Below are 20519 nucleotides of genomic sequence, written 5' to 3'. Positions count from 1 at the left end.
AAATCCGCGACGATTTGAGATCAATTTCTTGCTGCATTTTCCTCATTTTTTTGAAAAAAATTAAAATTCTAATATTAACTCTTAATCCGGTCAAAATGTAATTAGAAATTGTTGACTATTAAATTTTAACAGTTCCATCAAATTCGGACCAAATATGACCCGTTTTTATTTATGAGGGACCGAATAATTCAAAAGATAATGTTTTGAACCAAAATCATAAAATCACAATATGTTAAGGACCAAAATGGACCTAGTCTTCATTTTTATCATAAATTGTAAGTATGTCTCATATTTTACTAACTCACTTTACTTACATTTTATTATAAAATTAATATAAAAAAAATAGATTACACAAATTCATTTACTTTTTTAATTAATTTTTTTTTTATATTTTTTAAAATTCGTGTTCGTGATAAAAGAAAAGTGATAGTTACTGTGTGACTGAGGAAGCACGTGAAATGAAGAATGATCTTAAAATTTCGTGCATATATATGTCCACATAGATATACGTAACAAATGTACTTACACGATATATTGATTTTCGATCATTGAATAAATGTACATCTATTATAATACCTATCATAAATCCTACAACCTGTCTAGACTATAAGACCAAGAAACACAGTTAAGCAGCATTGATGAGGAGATGAAATATTTTGGTGGGCATTAATTGGAAATTTAATAGACAGTTGCAAGGAAAAAAAGTGATAAAATATTATGTAAACTTAGGGCAGGCATCCACAACTAGTGCCCTTCCCTTACGCCACAACTCTTAAGCTACATTATCATTTCTCTAATTTTAGGCATCAGACCATAACTTTTACAGTACGGCGTTCTTTTATAGGATGGCGTTCTTCTATGTTAATTTTGCATTATTCATTGTTTTATTTTCAAAATTAAAATTACAAGTGACAATATATAATGCTGTAAATTTTACGATATAAAAATATAAGTATAGATAATTACACATAAAAAATAAATATCCTAAAAATACTTGTTAATAATGTCAAAAATAGTAAAACTCATAGGGGTAGTTTAGATGAAAATCTTCTAAAAAACACTAAAAAGCAATAAAAAAAATAGATAAGACGAGGATAGTAATTAAAGGAAAATAAATCCAATAAAAATAAGACAGACAGATCATCAGAGGAACAAGAGCTACTCTGAACTGTTTTTAAAATTGTTCAACCTATTTACTAGACTCATTCATAATACAATCTAGTCCGTAAAGAATCGTCTTTAATTTGTGCGTACCGCAACTGACCACTTGTAATAGAATTGATCAACTAAGATTAGTTTAACACGTCTTAAAGTATCTATTCACTAACATGTCCCCCCTGAAGGAAAGTAGGCTACTGATTAATTAGTACTCCCTCCATCCCGCTTAAGATGACACGTTTTCCTTTTTAGTTTGTCTCAACTAAGATGACACATTTCCTTTTCTGGTAACTTTCTCTCTCCAATTAATACACTCAACCATTTTTTCTCACTCCTATTAAAATATCCATCTTTCTTATCTCTCTACTTTAATACTTACACCCACCTTCTCTATCTCTAATTAAACACTTTAACCAATTACTCCTAAAATCTCGTATCGGCTAAGCAATGTGTCATCTTAGCCGGGACAGAGGGAGTAAAACAAGTAAACACCCTGATCCACCCTTAAGCTATCCTCTCGACAGCTAGAGTTTCTAAACTACATCTGCTCCTTACTTCGAGTTAAAAAGACATGAGAATTAAGGTTACCTCATTATTCGAAAGTAGTGGGATAAATGATAAAACATGGATTTTGCATGTTTTTAAGGCCTTTAGGTGGAACTATTTTTGGAGATAATGTACAAATGTGAAAGCAATATTTTAAAAATCAGGTTGGATTAATTGGTCAGTTGTGAACCAGTAGGCAGTTCAGTTCGGTTCACTTCTATAAATCAATTACTCTATTTGTTCCATAATAGTGGATGCGTTTCTTTTCGGCACATTAATTAAGAAAATGATATTAAGTTAATTAAAGTAAAGGAAGAATAAAGTATAAAAAAAGGTAGAGAGATGAAGAGAGAATAAAGTAAAAGAGAATTAAGTAAGTTTGAAGAAATGTGTTGACTTTTACTATAAAGGGAATGACTCCACTACTGAATGACAAAATGTATCAGAATGACAAAATGGAAAAATGACTCCACTACTATAGAATGGAGGAAGTACATGTTATTTTGTTGTGTGTCGATAAAACCGGCTGATCGCTAGAAACATGTTTTTATATATATGTATAAAGGGTTATAATCAATGTCGAAATGCATAAGATATACTAATATTTTTATATATATATTATTCCCTCCGTCCCACAAAAGATGTCATATTTCCATTTTTGAAAAAAGTTCTCTATCATATGAATATAAAAGTTATATTTTCTCTCTCCATTTAACACACAAAACATAACCTCCTAAAATCTTGTGACGTCCCACAAGTGTGACATCTTTTGTAGGACGGAGGGAGTACTTAATAGTTATAGTTTATTATCTACTAAATATTAATATTTTTTATAGTATATTTAATTTATATACACTAATAATTGATATTAATTTTTTTAATCCAAACTAGCTAGCAGATTGTGCTTAATTATATATATAGCTAAAATATTAGTACTTCATAACATAAATTTTTTAATTAATATAAATTTTATCTATTTCTAAATATAAAATGTTAAATTTACTATTATCATTTTAATATTTAAATTTTTTTTATATTTGTATGTATAACTAATTATATAAAGTTTAATGCTTTTTTGATATATATTATTCATTATAATAATTGTATATTTCGAATAGTATAACTGTTCGACTAATGAATCAGTCAGGTTCAACCGCTTGAACTATGAAGCAGTAGATGCACATATTCGCTGACTGATCCAATTTTTAAAATAATAGGTAAGAGTAACATATTAGCTTAAACCCCCACTATACCAAACCAAATTCAATCATGAACGAATTTTATTAAACACCGTCTTTTCCAAGTCTTAATTCTGTGTACATCCAACCAAACTATGTCATTTGATTCGACTTCACAATAACACTATCATGTGTGTGTGTGTGCGCGCAAATATATCTTCATATATAGAGGGCCACCTTTCCCCTCTATCTATATCTCTATCTTCTCCCATCTCTCTCTCTCTCACACACAATGGTAAAGACCATGAGAAATATGTTTTCTAGTGAAGAAATGGAGGCATTGGTTGCTATATGTGACACATTTTTGCCCTCCATAGAAGTTCCTCAACATCACCAGCTTCAACAATCAATCCTTCATTTCTATCACACTTCAGCTTCCATGGCTGCAATTCCAACACATGTTAGTCTTATTCATTTGATTTCTATCTTACATTTCTTCAACAATTTTTGTAAACATCAACCATCTTTCACCAAATTGCTTAGTTTTGCTTTTATACTTTCTCTCTGTATTCGTTGGAGAGAGAATAATTGTACTAGTATCCATTAAATAAATTCTTTCAAATTCTAATAGCCAACTAATTGCATTAACTAAGATCTTGCTAAAGATCTTTATTAGTTATATATGCACATCTGTCTTTTTTGTGTAGGTAATTTTAAAATTATTATATTTTGGGGCATCTATGATGCTCTTGTGAACTGTAACATGAATAGCTTAAACTATTTAAGAGGCATCACAGTTTTTGTCCATTTTTCTATCATAAAAGTATATACTATATGGGAATTTTCTAACCATTCATATGAAAGAAATTCATTGAATTTGTCTTACAATCAATTGATAACAGAAGGAATAGTCAATATATAAGACTTCTATAGTGATTTTAGTTTTATTTTTATTTTGATATGGGATTGTGTTATATAATTATTTTTGTTTTATTTCTCAACATAGTCACTCAAAACCCTTCAAGGAAAATTTAGAGTGATTGGACGTTTTACTAATCCAGTTGGATTATCCCTCTATTAAATTGGATCAAATTTAAAGGTCAAATATATTGTTAGATTAGTCATTTCAGTTTTAATCCAAATATATAATTAAGCTAGTCTGATACTATGCTACAAATTCGTAAGATTTCATTATAAAACTAAATGGTGATAAAAATAACTAGTTTATAAGATTTTATAGTGGTTTTAGTTTTCTCTTACGCCCCTATAGAATAGTGTTATACTATATTTCATTTGTCAACCACACTAACCCCTATGTCCTCAAGTGCTTATAATGTTAATATACTATATTTTAACATATTAATTACTCCCTCCGTACCACAAAAATTGTCCCATTTTACTTTTATCATTTTTAGTAGTGGACCTCATATTCCACTAACTCATTCCTACTCACATTTTATTATAAAACTAATACTTTAAAAGTAGGATCCACATTCCACAATTTTTTCAACTCACCTTTCATAACATTTCTTAAAACCCGTGCTAGGTCAAAGTGGGACTATCTTTGTGGGACGGAGGGAGTACAAGATAACATTAGTACTATAGATCTAACATATTTTGTACGGTAGTTTTCAAGTTAATTCATAAATGGTATGTTAGATAATTACATTAAATTCTAAGTACATATATAATTTATATTTAATTATTGAATCGCAGGTAGCTGAGAAGATTAGAAAAGCGCAACATCCGAAGACGCCATTAGCAATATTGGCAATTAGATTGTTGGCAACGAGAATTGGGACATTAATTCTAAGTGGGAGAAAAAGTTTATCGCCTAATTTTCCATATTTGCTGAAATTTTCAGAGGTTTCATTGCATAAAAGAGAAGAAATTTTGCACTCATGGTCAGCCAGCTCTTTCACCCTCTTGCGAATCCTTTATGTGGCTCTCAAAATCTTCATTTTTCTAACATTTTTCACCCAGGTTATTTCCTCACCCTCTTCCATTATTAATCATTTAATTAATTTTTCAAAGTTTGAGGTGCATATATTGCGTTATATTCATTTATAATCAATTTTAGATCCTATATCGTGAGTGAATTTTATGGCTATAACAAGAATTAATTTTGTAAAAGTTGTGATTAGTCTTCTTTTAATGCTACCTAAATACTCCCTCCGTCTCAGTTTAGGAGTAAGATTTAGTTGTGACATGAGTATAAAAAGCGATGTTTAAAGAGTTAAGAAAATTTGAACATTATTTCGTATTCAAAGGGAATACTTCCTCCACCCCAAAAAGTTTATCACATATTTCCATTTTCGTCTGTTCAACAAATTTGTTAAATTTCACTTTTTATCATTTTTGATAGTGGACCTCATATTCCAATAATTTATTCTTACTCACATTTTATTTTAAAATTAATGTATAAAAATATGATCCACATTCCATTAATTTTTTCAACTCATTTTTTATTATATATTTTAAAATTCGTGGCAGATCGACAAAATTCATAGGAAGGAGGGAGTATGATTTACGCTGCTCTTAATTGTTATCCATAATTCAAAATGTTAGCATCTACTACTCTTGAAATTATTGCCAAATAAATGCTGCTCTTGTACACTTCTAAATTATTCTAATACTATTACTATTTTGTTTCAAAATGTAGTTGTCTACACTGACATAATTTGTCCCTATAAATTAAACTTAGTGCTAAAAACAATCTGATTGTAATGCAAAATCAAAAGGAGATCCTATTTGGGTCCAGCAGCCTTAAATGTGCCTTTATATTTATTGATTAAAATAGTTGATTAACTAGAATCCATAAGTCCATGTAGGTCCTTTTGACCACAAATGCAAGCATTGATAACTGAAAATTATTATCTCAACTAACAAACGCTCTATACTGACATAAATTAATCTGACAACGGATGTATTGGCATACTTATTGATGGGGCAAATTGTCACAAAAAAATAGGAATTTTGGTTTTGCTATTTAACAAATAATTAATAATATCATAATTTTGACATTTTTTCTCAATTATCCAATTACAAAGATGAGGTTTGGGTGGGGGTGGAATTTAGGCATGATTTGAAAGCCAAAATATTTAGTCTAATTCTACTATATTTTTATAATTCCTTTGTCCACGATTTAAAGTCCCATCTTTTCATTTCGAAATATGTTTGATTTAAAGTTTCATTTGTTTTTTTTTTCTAGTTTAGGCAAGTGTAGCTCACACATTCCACTAACTCATTTTTCCACTTGCTTTACAAAGTCAAACAATTTCTTAAAATCACGACGAGTTAAAATGAGACTGTAAATGTCGGACGGAAGGAGTGCTAAGATCAAATTGCTTGTATATAAATTGTGCAAAAAGATGGTGAATTTCAACATCAATATTATACTACTCCCTCCGTCCTAAGGTATTCCTTTTTAGTTTGTCCAAGGTAGTTGAGTCGTATTCCTTTTTAGTTTATTCCAAGGTAATTGAGTTATTTTGAGTTATTTCATTTTTTAGAATCTTCTCTCATTACTCCCTCCGTCCCAAGATAAGTGACTTGTATTCCTTTTTGGGGTGTCCCACTATAAGTGACTTATTTCTATTTTTAGCAAAAAGTCATCTCTCTTACTTTATTTTCCACCTACTTTATTCTCTCTTCTCTCCTCTACTTTCCCCTCTCTCATACTTTACTCTCTCCACTTTAACTTATTTAAACACCATTCCTTAAATCCCGTGCCCAAAAGAAGTAGGTCACTTATCTTGGGACAGAGGGAGTACTTTATTCCCTTTTCCTCCATTTTACTTTATTCACTTTCTTACTTTACTTTCTCCTCTTTAACTTTTAATACCATAATTTCTTAATTCTCGTGCCCAAAAGAAATGCCTTTACTATTCCCTCCGTCCGCCATTAGAGTCTCGGTCATTTTTGCGCACTCATTTATAAAAGTGATAAAAAATAGTTAGAGTGGCGAAATGGTAAAGTATGAGAGAGAATAACGTGGAGAAGCATCTTGTCAACATTATTCTCTCTTTTACTTTACCATTTTTTATCATTTTTATAAAACCAGTATACAAAAGTGACCGGGACTCTTAATGGCGGATGGAGGGAGTACCTTAGAAAATAAGAGTACTCCCTCCGTCCGCGAATATGAGTCCCGTTTTTCCATTTTAGTCTGTCTGCGAATATGAGTCCTTATTCACTTTTCCATGAATGGTAATAGGTTTCCACCTTCCACTAACTCATTCCACTTGCATTTCATTTAAAACTAATATATACAAGTGAGACACATATTCCACTAACTTTTTTCCATTCACTTTTCTTAACATTTCTTAAAATCCGTGCCACCAAGAAATGAGACTCCTAATGATGGACGGAGGGAGTACTACGTAATTTCCCCCTAAATCTATATTGAATATAATGTGAAAATTTGAATATAATTATCTATTTTTGAAAATTGCAAGTATTGATGATAATATAATCGAACATTCGTGGATTTTTTGGCAATTTGTCATTGTCAATATCTTAACATTTCTCATCAAATCATACAATCATTGCCATATTATTTCTAATTTAATTTTAAAAAACACGTTTCATGCATGTAAAGGTGAACGAGGCGAAAGAGAACCCGTCATGGAAAGCAATCGGCTACTGCGGGCCGGATCCAGCCTTCAAACCCGACCCAGAAAAGCCCAAATCCGAAGAGGAGCGATTCGGCCCTCTCCACAAACGCATCATCAGCTTCTCCCAATCAAAGCAAACAGCACTCCACCAGCTCCAAATCTCCGGCTTCCCAACCTCCCAATCGCCGCCGCAGATCGCCACCTTCAAGCAGCTAAACCCCTCCGTTGTGATCCGCTGCGACGCCGTCATCGTCGGATCCGGATCTGGAGGCGGCGTGGTGGCGGGAGTCCTCGCCAAAGCCGGCTACAAAGTACTGGTGCTCGAAAAAGGCAGCTACATCGCGAGAAGCAATCTCACGCTGATGGAAGGCGACGCCATGGATAAAATGTACCTGCAGCAAGGAATTCTCGCGTCGGAAGACATGGATGTGTTATTTCTCGCCGGATCTACTGTCGGCGGCGGATCGACGATCAATTGGTCGGCCTCGATTCGCACGCCGCCGCACGTGCGGAAGGAATGGAGCGAAAATCACAAATTGGCGCTTTTTGAGAGCAAAATCTACGATCGAGCTCTAGATGCTGTGTGTGAGAGGATGAATGTTCAATCGGAAATCGAGGAAGAAGGTATGCAGAACGAAGTTTTGAGAAGAGGCTGCGTGAATTTAGGCTATCCGACGGAGGACATTCCGAGGAACGCGGCGGCGGATCACTACTGCGGCTGGTGCTGCCTCGGCTGCAGAGACGGCCGGAAACGAGGCGCCGCCGAGACGTGGCTGGTTGATCTCGCCGAATCGAAATACGGCGCGATCCTCACCGATTGCGAGGCGATGAAGGTGATAACGGTTAAAAACGGCGGGAAAAAACGCGCCGCGGCTGCCGGAGTAGCGTTCCGATTCAAAACCGGTGATGGCAGAGAGGAAATTGGAGTAATTGAAGCGAGAGTGACGGTTGCCGCGTGCGGAGCGATCAGCACGCCGCCGCTGCTGCGGAGGAGCGGCTTGAAAAACCCTAACATCGGCCGGAATCTGCACGTGCACCCGGTGATGATGGGGTGGGGCCACTTCCCGGACTCGGAGAAACAGAGCTACGAGGGCGGAATCATGACTGTGATGTCAAAATTGGATGCATCCTCCGGCTACAGCGCTGTCATACAGACGCCGGCGCTGCACCCGGGGATGTTCTCCGCCCTCATGCCGTGGTCGTCCGGAGCGGACATGAAGGGCAGAATGGTCAAATTCTCCAAAACCGCTCATTTATTTGCGCTCGCGAGGGATAAAAGCTGCGGCGAGGTGAAATCGGAGAGCGAGATCAGCTACAGGATTGGCAAATTCGATGAGGAGAATATGAGGAAAGGGATGGAGAGGGTTTTGAGGATCCTGGCGGGGGCGGGGGCGGAAGAGATCGGGACGCATAGCCGGAGGGGGAGGGTGTTGAAGGTGAAGGAGGCGAGCGAGGAGGAGTTTGAGAGGTTTGTTAAGGAGGAGAGCGGGAGGAGGCCGGGGAATGAGTCGGCGCCGATGTGCTCGGCGCATCAGATGGGGAGCTGTAGGATGGGGGTGGAGCCGGGGGTGGGGGCGGTGGGGCCCACGGGGGAGACGTGGGAGGTGGAGGGGCTGTTTGTGGCGGATTCGAGCGTGTTTCCGACGGCGCTAGGGGTGAATCCTATGGTCACGGTTATGGCCATAGCTTATTGTACGGCGCAGTCGGTTCTTGAAGCTCTTGCCAACCCTTCAAAATAATCAATTGTCGTATACTCCCTCCGTCCCAGTTTACGAGTTAGAATTAGTTATGGCACGGGTTTTAAGAAATTGAAATGAGATGGTGAAGTGTGTAATAAATGAAGTGAGATGGTGTAGTGTGTAATAAATGAAGTGAGTTGGTGGAAAGTGAGATAAATTTGACTTTTTGGTTTTTCATTTTCTTTTTGGTTAATTTTTATGTAGATAATGACATTTGGGTGTAATTTTGATGAATAATGATGTAAAATTTTATGTCCAAATATGGAAGATTCAAAATGTGACTCTTTTATGGCAAAATGTGACTCTTAAACTGGAGTACTATATAAGTGTGAAGTTATTTATCTTTATAATAAAATGCAGTAAAAGTGGTTTATTTGATTTAGTTGTACTCCCTCCGTCCACGAATAAGAGTCCAGTTTTTCCATTTTAGTCCGTCCGTGAATAGGAGTCCCGGTTCACTTTTACCATAAATTGTAATAGGGTCCCACATTCCGCTAACTCATTCATCTCACATTTCGTTTAAAACTAATATATATAAGTGAAACTCTTATTCCACTAACTTTTTTCCATTCACTTTTCTTACAATTTCCTTAAACCCGTGTCGCCAAGAAATGAGACTCCTATTGACGGACGGAGGGAGTAGGTTCTATCCTAACAAGATATGTCTTGGAGAGAAAATAGGTTAATTCATGCGCCGCCCAATTTCAGCGAGTCACATACTGAGTTCCAACGAACCGCTGCAAAGCCTTTGATAGGGATGTCAATCGGGCCAGCCCGAATAGATTAATTGGGTGGGGGCTAATTGAGTTGAGATTTTACCAGGTCATAAATTTCCAACACTAACCCTAATCATTCGGGTTTCGGGCTAGCCCATCGAATTAATATAAATTATTATCTCTATCTTTTTAAACTTCACCATTCTCTATTTATAATAAACTATATATACAAAAAAAATTATATAGATCACAAGTAAAATCTAAAATGAATATTTATTTATAAATTATTTTTAATCACCAAGAATCTATCGTTCTTTACTATTATTAATACCAATAGTTAGGATTACAATTTCATTTTATATTTAGTATAAACTAAGAATTAAAAATGAAAATGCCTATATATAAATAATCACTAAACAATTTTTAAGCTACTATTTAAAATGCATATTTGGGGTTGGGGGAGGCATAATATATGGGATGACAGAAATTAGTGTGTATTGGTAACTTCCAAATACAGCATATATATATATATATAGGCAACTACTCAACAAATTCCTAAAAACTCTTTACCACTCTTCCCTGATCTGCCACTAATAAAACAAAATAACAGAAATTAAAATTGACTACTAAATCACTCTACACGATGAGTGACTCCTAAATTCTAGAACAGAGAATAACAGAACAAACTAAATAAAATCAACCACTAAACATATCTGTTAGTGGTTCCTAAAGTTTAGCACTAATTTTAACACTCCCCCTTAGTGCAAACTCCCGATTAACAAAACCTAAGGTAGCACGGAAAAGCTCGAATTTAGACTTCGCCAAGGCGTTAGTGAAAATATCAGCCACTTGATCATTGGTGCAAACTCCCTCTAGCTGGACTTCTTGATTCAGAACCTTCTCACGAATAAAGTGATGTCGAACTTCAATGTGCTTCGTACGAGCATGAAAAACTGGATTTGAAGCGAGCTTTATAGGAATTTTATTGTCGCACCTGATCTTCACAGGATAGTCGACGTTCTGTAGCATAGCTCCGATCACTCTCTTCACCCAATCACATTCTTGTGCAGCATGGTTGCTGCAACATATTTTGCTTCACTACTTGACAAGGCCACATTATTTTGTTTCTTTGAACACCACGAAATGACCGTTGAACCAGTACTAAAACAGTATCCCATAGTTGACCGATGATCATTTGGATCTCCGGCCCAATCTGCATCAACAAATCCACTCAACAAGAAGTTATTACAATTCTTGTATAGAATTCCGTAGCTTAGAGTTCCTTTCACATAACGCAAGATCCTCTTTGCAGCATCTAGATGACAACTCCTCGGATTTTGCATAAATTGAGCAACCACACCAACAGAGTATGACATCTCGGGCTTTGTGATAGTCAAATAAATCAAACTCCCAACAAGCTGTCGAAACTTCTTAGCAGCTTCCAGTTGCTTCCCATCATCTTTCTTCAACTTGAGATTTGATTCCATAGGTGTAGCCATTTCTTTCGACTCCCCCATGTTGAAGCGCTCCAAGAGACTCCTTGCATAGCCTCTTTGAGAGACAAAATATCCTTAATCTGCTCTCTCCACTTCTAAGCCAAGAAAACATCCAATCTCTCCCAGATTTTTCATCTCAAAACGAACAAATAGATTAGCCATCAAATCAAGGATTTCTGAATCATTTTCTCCCATTATTATCATATCATCAACATACAATAATACTAGAAGATGCATATGTGGTTCTATTTTAACAAACAAGCTGGAATCCGAGGTAGATACTTTAAACCACCAAAAGAGAAGGTATTGAGAAACTTTACAATACCAAGATCGAGGTGCCTGCTTCAAGCCATATAGCGCCTTCTTTAAACGACACACAAAGGCTGGAAACTTTGTTGAGACGAAGCCCTCGGGTTGTTCCATAAACACCGGACGATCCAACTCACCATAAAGAAATGCATTCTTTACATCAAGTTGCCATAACTTCCAACCTTTGAACACAACAATTGAGAATATAGATCGTACTGTCACCTTTTTTGCTACTGGGCTGAAAGTTTCTTCATAGTCGATTCCATAGCTTTGAGAAAACCCACGAGCAACTAAACGAGCTTTAAACTTGTCAGTGGTTCCATCTGTCTTCCTTTTAAGCCGGAACACCCATTTGCAAGAGATGGTTTGACAGTTTTCAGGCCTAGACACCAGCTCCCACGTCTCATTTTTGTCTAAGGCTTTGATCTCTTTTTGCATAGCCTTTCCCTAATTTGGACAACCCTTTGCATCTTCATAGCTGATTGGATCTTCTACATTCATTTCTCTTGTAAAGAAACATGATACAACCGAACAATGATTTATATCTACCTCATAATGTTTGAGGTAATCTGGTTGTAGTATCTCTCTTCTCGGCCTCACAATGATTCCATAGGTGTAGCCATTTCTTTCGACTCCCCCATGTTGAAGCGCTCCAAGAGACTCCTTGCATAGCCTCTTTGAGAGACAAAATATCCTTAATCTGCTCTCTCCACTTCTAAGCCAAGAAAACATCCAATCTCTCCCAGATTTTTCATCTCAAAACGAACAGATAGATTAGCCATCAAATCAAGGATTTCTGAATCATTTTCTCCCATTATTATCATATCATCAACATACAATAATACTAGAAGATGCACATGTGGTTCTATTTTAACAAACAAGCTGGAATCCGAGGTAGATACTTTAAACCACCAAAAGAGAAGGTATTGAGAAACTTTACAATACCAAGATCGAGGTGCCTGCTTCAAGCCATATAGCGCCTTCTTTAAACGACACACAAAGGCTGGAAACTTTGTTGAGACGAAGCCCTCGGGTTGTTCCATAAACACCGGACGATCCAACTCACCATAAAGAAATGCATTCTTTACATCAAGTTGCCATAACTTCCAACCTTTGAACACAACAATTGAGAATATAGATCGTACTGTCACCTTTTTTGCTACTGGGCTGAAAGTTTCTTCATAGTCGATTCCATAGCTTTGAGAAAACCCACGAGCAACTAAACGAGCTTTAAACTTGTCAGTGGTTCCATCTGTCTTCCTTTTAAGCCGGAACACCCATTTGCAAGAGATGGTTTGACAGTTTTCAGGCCTAGACACCAGCTCCCACGTCTCATTTTTGTCTAAGGCTTTGATCTCTTTTTGCATAGCCTTTCCCTAATTTGGACAACCCTTTGCATCTTCATAGCTGATTGGATCTTCTACATTCATTTCTCTTGTAAAGAAACATGATACAACCGAACAATGATTTATATCTACCTCATAATGTTTGAGGTAATCTGGTTGTAGTATCTCTCTTCTCGGCCTCACAATGATTCCATAGGTGTAGCCATTTCTTTCGACTCCCCCATGTTGAAGCGCTCCAAGAGACTCCTTGCATAGCCTCTTTGAGAGACAAAATATCCTTAATCTGCTCTCTCCACTTCTAAGCCAAGAAAACATCCAATCTCTCCCAGATTTTTCATCTCAAAACGAACAGATAGATTAGCCATCAAATCAAGGATTTCTGAATCATTTTCTCCCATTATTATCATATCATCAACATACAATAATACTAGAAGATGCACATGTGGTTCTATTTTAACAAACAAGCTGGAATCCGAGGTAGATACTTTAAACCACCAAAAGAGAAGGTATTGAGAAACTTTACAATACCAAGATCGAGGTGCCTGCTTCAAGCCATATAGCGCCTTCTTTAAACGACACACAAAGGCTGGAAACTTTGTTGAGACGAAGCCCTCGGGTTGTTCCATAAACACCGGACGATCCAACTCACCATAAAGAAATGCATTCTTTACATCAAGTTGCCATAACTTCCAACCTTTGAACACAACAATTGAGAATATAGATCGTACTGTCACCTTTTTTGCTACTGGGCTGAAAGTTTCTTCATAGTCGATTCCATAGCTTTGAGAAAACCCACGAGCAACTAAACGAGCTTTAAACTTGTCAGTGGTTCCATCTGTCTTCCTTTTAAGCCGGAACACCCATTTGCAAGAGATGGTTTGACAGTTTTCAGGCCTAGACACCAGCTCCCACGTCTCATTTTTGTCTAAGGCTTCGATCTCTTTTTGCATAGCCTTTCCCTAATTTGGACAACCCTTTGCATCTTCATAGCTGATTGGATCTTCTACATTCATTTCTCTTGTAAAGAAACATGATACAACCGAACAATGATTTATATCTACCTCATAATGTTTGAGGTAATCTGGTTGTAGTATCTCTCTTCTCGGCCTTCCAGAAACTTGCTGCTGATCACTACTTTCTGCACTTCCAATCTGTCCAGAGACCGGAGAAGTATCAGCAGCAATCTGTTCAGAAGCTGGAGCACCATTTTCAGCTTATTCACGGCTAGAGGCTTGTTCATCTATGTCAGGAAATAGCGGCTCCAAACTAACTTGATCCCCATCAAGAGCTACGAATTCTCGAGCAGCATAAAGAGATGATACTTCATCAAATACCACATCTCTCGATGTAGTATGCTTCATCGTCTTCGGATCCATGCACCTCTAGCCCTTTCTATAACAGTCATATCTGACAAATATACAATTATTCGCTTTCGGGTCAAGCTTAGTTCTATTAGACTTAGGAACATGTAAGAAGCAAATAGAACCAAAGACCCGAAAGTAACTAACATCTGGAACTTTACCATATAAAATCTCAAAAGGTGATTTTTGAGTACATGGACAAGGAGGCAGCCTGTTCGTCACATGACAGGCACATTGAACAGCTTCAGCCCAAAGTTCCCGTGGAAGATTCTTGTCATGCAGCCATGAAAGACAAACTGAGGTGAGATGATCTAGCTTTCTTTCCACTACTCCATTCTGCTACGGAGTGTCTCGACAAGTCATTTGTCGTTGAATTCCATTGTCTTTGCAATATTTGAAGAAAACATCTGACATATATTCTCCACCATTGTCACTGCGGGGGCACTTTATCTTATTCCCAAACTCCTTTTCAACAACATCCCTGAACTCCATAAACTTGGACAAAGCCTCACTCTTTTCTTTCAAAAATTTCACCCAAGTGAACCTTGAGTAATCATCCACCAACACCATAACATAGAGGTGGCTGCTGCAGCTCGGTGTTCTAGTCGGTCCCATCAAATCTGTGTGAACTAACTCGAACAATGTGGATCTACGATTCAAAGACTTTTTTAAAGGGAGTCTGTGTGATCTACCATATTGACAACCTTGACAAATCACATTGTTCGGCCTTCCTTTTCGCCCGTGTCTCTTCTCTCTCTTTAAAGCTGGTGTGTGTCGTCGTAAACTGCTCAAGTTGGGCAATCGACCTGATCAGGCTAGCCTATTTCTGCCTGTATACCTGCAAAATGCGGGTTAGTGGATCCGGTAAAAGCTCAGGCTGATCAAGCTGAGTGGCTCAGACTCGTGTGGAGAGTAGTAAAGGGCTGACAGGAGGACGATCGAACAAAAACCTTTACCCACTAATACTAACTAATTAGTATAGGGAGGTAAGGTTCGATCCCACAGAGATGAGGCGTTGTTATATGTTTGTGTGATACGGCTTGGGGCTTGGCTGCTGCCACGCTTTACTTTGTGGGTAGGTTATGTTTAACTACGGGTTGGAAAAGAAAAGACTGAATGAACAACTAAACTACCTAACTGATCAACTCAGAAAACATTACTATAAAAAGAGAAACAGAATAAACGAGGTTGTCAGGGCCCTGCAAAATGGTACGAAAAGTAAAACAACTTTGACAGAACATCTTCCTCAACAAATCAGCGTAAAGAAAACAGAGCAGCAACAGATTTGAAAAGCTAAAGAAGACGAAACAAAAGAAAACACATAAAACATAAAATTACTCTTAAGATCTAAGCTACGAAAACGTAAAAACAAGAACTACGACACTTACATGCATGAACGAAAAGAAAACACCTAGATCTAAACGGAAAACGAAGACTTAAACAGAAAACATCAAATCTAAGCTAAGACTCAACACAAAATACGAAAGCGAAACAGATCTAAAACATTAAAATGGAAAAAAAACACAAATCTAAGAAAACGAAACATAAAATTAGATTAAGCAAGAACAAAACAAGAAAGAGTCAATTACATAGACATAAAAGAGACACTAAGCTATGAAAACAGGAAATTGTTTCATCACCCATTCTAGGAGTGGAATTACACACTGAAAATGGGAAATGTGCGAGAGAAACTGAAACGGAGAGCAGCTAACTACCAGCTATCTAGATGGAACCAAGTGTGTGCAGGAGATTGAAAAGTGTGGAAACGAAGAGAGCTTTGATTTCAGCCCTAGAAGAGAGCTAGAAATCCTACCTATTCTATAGAGAACCCCCCCTAAACTACTAAGCAAGAATTAAAAATGGGGGAACTCCCCTCTCTTGGTGTGTAAGGCTCCTTTATATAGGGAGGCGTAGGGCACTGATCCCTAGGGCACCACCCCCTTGAAATGACGTTTTTGCCCTTCACACTCTAGAGTGGAGTTCATAATCTTCTCTCCAGTGTAGAGGTTGGCTGGCTCCGGTTGAATAATGATTTGATCAGCTCAAATGCCGCCTCTTTTCTCCTCATTTTCCTAACTTTTGCTTCCGCCCTCTGGAATGATGTGATCTTTGCTTTCCGGTGAAATTTACACACACTTGGCTCAAAAAGGGTCGTTACTTAGCTGATTTCAGTGCAGTTTTGCTATAAAAGACATGCATGAAACGAGCCTCATCAAACTGCTCACACTTAACCCATACTTGTCCTCATGTATGAAAGAAAAGAAAAAGAAAAGAGGCACGATTCAATGCATGGTTCTTATTGGAAAACAGCAAAAACCAAGAACAAAACTAAAATCTAGAAAAGAAGGAAAAGAAAGAAACGACTAAACTCATTAACACATAGAAAAGAAAGAAAGAAAAACACAGAGAAGAAAGATAGAATTGGTTTATGTTGATTGGCAGTCTTCCCCACAAGCTTAAGGTCAATCCAATCGTCCACAGTCTCAGATTCCTTTCCCTCCCCTCTTCTACCTAAACATGTTTGTCCGTTTGTCAAGATAGCTCCTATCACCCTAACTGTTGGATTCACTCGGTCACTCAATCCTCACCAGAATTATTAGGACCATTTCTCTCATCATTTTTGCCATACAATTGATGCTAGAGTTCTATTGACAGAAGCTAATTCCTTAAGGTCGTTTATTTAGGTTGTAATGTGGCCAAGGGTTATAGTGTATGTAGGTGAGAATCCTAGGGTTCTAAGCTCATGCTGACTGGTACAATAATGAAGGACATGTGAACTTAGAGACAGAACTAGAACAACCTCCCTATGTACACATTGAACATTTTCAAACTACCCTTAGCCACTTTGGCCTTATTTCCTAACACTTTTTCTTAGGGTCAGGTTACAACACTTCTTGCCCTTTTTGTTTCTATTTCTTTTTGTGGGTCAGGTTATAACAATTCCTGCCCCTTTTCTAACAATCTTTCTTTCTGATTTTTTTCTTTTTATTTTGTAACATCTTTTTCTAGGTCAGGTTACAAGGTTTCATGCCCGTTTTCTTTCTAACTCTTTTCATACTCCCTTGTTTTGCACTTCTAACTCTATCTCTATTGGTGCACTGCCCTAGCCTATCCCTTGTTTACGTGACATGGAGGCTTAGGGATTCAAAAGAAGGGATGATCCTTTATAAGGCTCAAGAACGCAACTAGGGGGTGCCTTTACAGTGAGGCAGGTTCATGTAGTTCGAAAGAAATTGGCCCAACTGGTTATTCCTATTGCCTTTAGTCCTTACTAGTCTCTGTTACTTCCCCTAAGCATCAATGGGGGCCTCTCTATTTTTTCCTTTAGTAGAAAGTGTTCTACCCTGGCTTATAACTCACATTTTAGAGGGCTTCACAGATGGTTAGATAGGAGCTATTTCTATCGTCCTTACATCTTCCAAGCAGAGTTGGTTTATTCAAAGAAGGAAATCTCACAAATCAACATGCATCATCTCTTCAATCGCTCTCACTAAGGGAAACTTGCCTATTTTCTTAAACCAGTTCTTTATTTACAAAAAAAAAAGCCACAGAACACAAAAAGAGCAAACAGACTAAAAGAAAAAGAACTCGAAGACAACCAAACACTCAACAACAGGCTCTCCATCAAACTCTCGTTCCAAAAAAAAATGATGCCGCAGCAGCCTTCGTCGCTGCTGCAGTCACGGCCTATCCGTCACCGCCACTGTCCGCCACCGATCCCGGCGGTCAGCTCCTCCGTTGCGGCACCGCTACTCCAACGGTAAGTTTTCCTCTCCCCTTTTCCCAATCCAAACTTTTTATTTCAAAAATTTTAATTGTTCGATTCAAACATTTTTGGACAGGCAAAAGTATTTCCAAGAATTGGATCGAAGATAAGCAAAAGACAGTTTCTAACTCATTAAAGATCGAAGCTTTGGGAGGAGAGTGTCAATCAAAAAGTTGCAGAAATATTCAAACAATATGCTCTGGCTGCGATCCGTGATCTAACGTGATTATGCAAAGGATTTAGAGAATAAATGGTATACCTTTGGGAAGAAGAAAAACTTGTTAGCAACGGGAGGGAATGAAATCACAGCTCTCTCGTTTCAGAACTGCAATACGACGGGATTGACTACAAGATTAATATGATTATGCAAAGGTTTATTATTCAAGAGATTGAGGAGAATTTACCTTCGCGTGGGAGAGAAGAAAGAACTGCAGCACATTTAGCTAAGCAAACTTGAAGAAAAACAAGAACCTAAAGGACACCAACCATTGTGGTCGGTGTCTAAAACAAAACAAACTTCTCACACGTAGACCAAGCATTATGCTAAGTGGGAGAAAACAAACAAGCTTAAAAGAAACATGATTCAAAAAGACTAAGCAGAAAAACAAACAAACTTCTCACACTTAGACCAGACATTGTGCTAAGTGGGAGAAGATAACACACTTAAAGGAAATACATGCTCAACAAAGCACATACTAAGCATAGGAAACAGATAACATATAATCAGTATAGACATGCGGTAAAGTTTCAGTCGGCATATAATTACAGATAGGAAGGACCATGTTTAAATTTGTGGAAAGCTAAATTGAACCCAAAAGTAAGGTTTACTTGGTTTAGCCTGTTCAGTCCTTGTCTTGGCTCCCTTGAGAGCCAGACTGTTTGGTCCTCTTGATGCACTTAGCGGTAGAAGAATTTGGCATGTCGGATGGTGGCTGGCTGGTAGTCGCTCCCCTCTTCTGTGTCTTTACTGGGGTTGTTTCTGGGTTGCTGTCTTGAGGCTGATCGCCTTTAGATGCGGAGGCTGCAGATAAGAGTCGGAGCGTGATCTGATTATTCTGTTCCACCAAATTCGTCATCCTCTCGACCAAGGAGAGTGCTTGCCTCATATTCTCATTTTGGAGAGTGAGAAACTCCTGCTGCTTTGAATTGGCTTCCCTGAACTTATCATAAATTCAATAATCCTCTGCCATTTCTCTTCCCGACCCCTGGGGTTTTGTTCGCTTGACTAAGGCAGGAGTTCAGGAGTTCCTGATTTTTCAGGGGCAGGAGATGGCTCTTCTGGGGAAGTTTCCACTTCTGCAACCTTCTCGGTCTCACTTCCATTTTCATTGTTCAGGCCCGCAGTTCCTCTATTTTCTCAACAAGGTCAATGCTGATAAAAAAATCCTTGTTGAACCACTCTGGTTCCTCACACAAAGGCATCGATGACCTTGGAATCAAAATCTCTGGCCGTACATTAAAGAGCAGATACGATCCCACAAGGTGGCATGAATGCGCCAGCCAATACCCGATATGCACCTTAACCTTCTTGACCATACACCACAAAAAATAAAGCTCGGTTGTGGTGTTGTGATGTTTTTGTGGCCCAAGAGGCTATTGGCCAGAAAAATATGTGCCATCTGCAGAACTGGATCTGCTATCTTTTCCCATTTCGACTCGCTTGTTTTAAACGGTTTTGCACCGTCTTTCCCTATCATATTCTATGCTTCTTCAGCGTTGAACTCTTTCGTACTACTTAGCTGGCCAATCTCCCTCTGAGACCAGTCCACTCTCTCGTTCATTTTAGTACTCAACAACCCTAACCTCAACGACCACTCCTTGAGACTCATGGCCATTTCTTGGTTAAAAAACCTAAAGTAGATAGACTCCTTGTCCAGAAAAACGGAAAGAAGAGAAAAATCCATTCACAAGATGTATTGGTACCCCGCAGGGTGCGTGTCCCAGTGCCCAGCCGAACCCCATACCTCTGAAATAGTATAAGAATTGCTTCTTGACTCCCAACTCCCGCAGGGAGCGAAGATGAATTTTCTTACCCCATTTCGCTGGCTTAGACTCGGAAACTCTGCCATCGCAGCTTCTTTGGAGCTTGGGGTTATCAAAGAGTATCATATCATCTAGCAGCTTTTGATCGACGTCGACATTCACCCATTCAAATGCTCCGACATATTGATCCTCCTCCTGAGTCGGTTGAGCGGAATGGGTCTCAGCCTCCCTGATCTCTACACCCAATTATGTTGGGTTCGACTTCATGTTCTCGCCCGGAGTTGCCATACTCTTCCCCTTTCTTC

General features: G+C 37.9%; 1 protein-coding gene across 1 annotated transcript; it reads left to right on the top strand.

The window, feature by feature from the left end:
* The first annotated feature begins 3052 nt into the window (after nucleotides 1–3052).
* On the top strand, nucleotides 3053–9534 carry LOC125219333 (long-chain-alcohol oxidase FAO4A-like). Its single transcript, XM_048121281.2, has 3 exons — nucleotides 3053–3342; nucleotides 4599–4865; nucleotides 7483–9534. The coding sequence occupies exons 1-3, from the start codon at nucleotides 3175–3177 to the stop codon at nucleotides 9235–9237; spliced, it is 2190 nt and encodes a 729-aa protein (XP_047977238.1). The 5' UTR covers nucleotides 3053–3174; the 3' UTR covers nucleotides 9238–9534.
* The last annotated feature ends 10985 nt before the right edge of the window (nucleotides 9535–20519 follow it).

Source organism: Salvia hispanica, chromosome 1, assembly GCF_029641045.1.
Source record: "Salvia hispanica isolate PSC_SH4W2 chromosome 1, Shi_PSC_v1, whole genome shotgun sequence".
NCBI lineage: Eukaryota > Viridiplantae > Streptophyta > Magnoliopsida > Lamiales > Lamiaceae > Salvia > Salvia hispanica.
Note: the sequence above shows the minus strand (reverse complement) of the source record. Positions and strands in the feature narration are given on the sequence as shown.

Coding starts and splice junctions, on each gene's coding strand:
- LOC125219333 (XM_048121281.2), top strand. CDS start 3,175: ATGGTAAAGACCATGAGAAATATGTTTTCTAGTGAAGAAATGGAGGCA. Junction 3,343..4,598: donor TGGCTGCAATTCCAACACAT/GTTAGTCTTATT, acceptor ATTGAATCGCAG/GTAGCTGAGAAGATTAGAAA. Junction 4,866..7,482: donor TTCTAACATTTTTCACCCAG/GTTATTTCCTCA, acceptor ATGCATGTAAAG/GTGAACGAGGCGAAAGAGAA.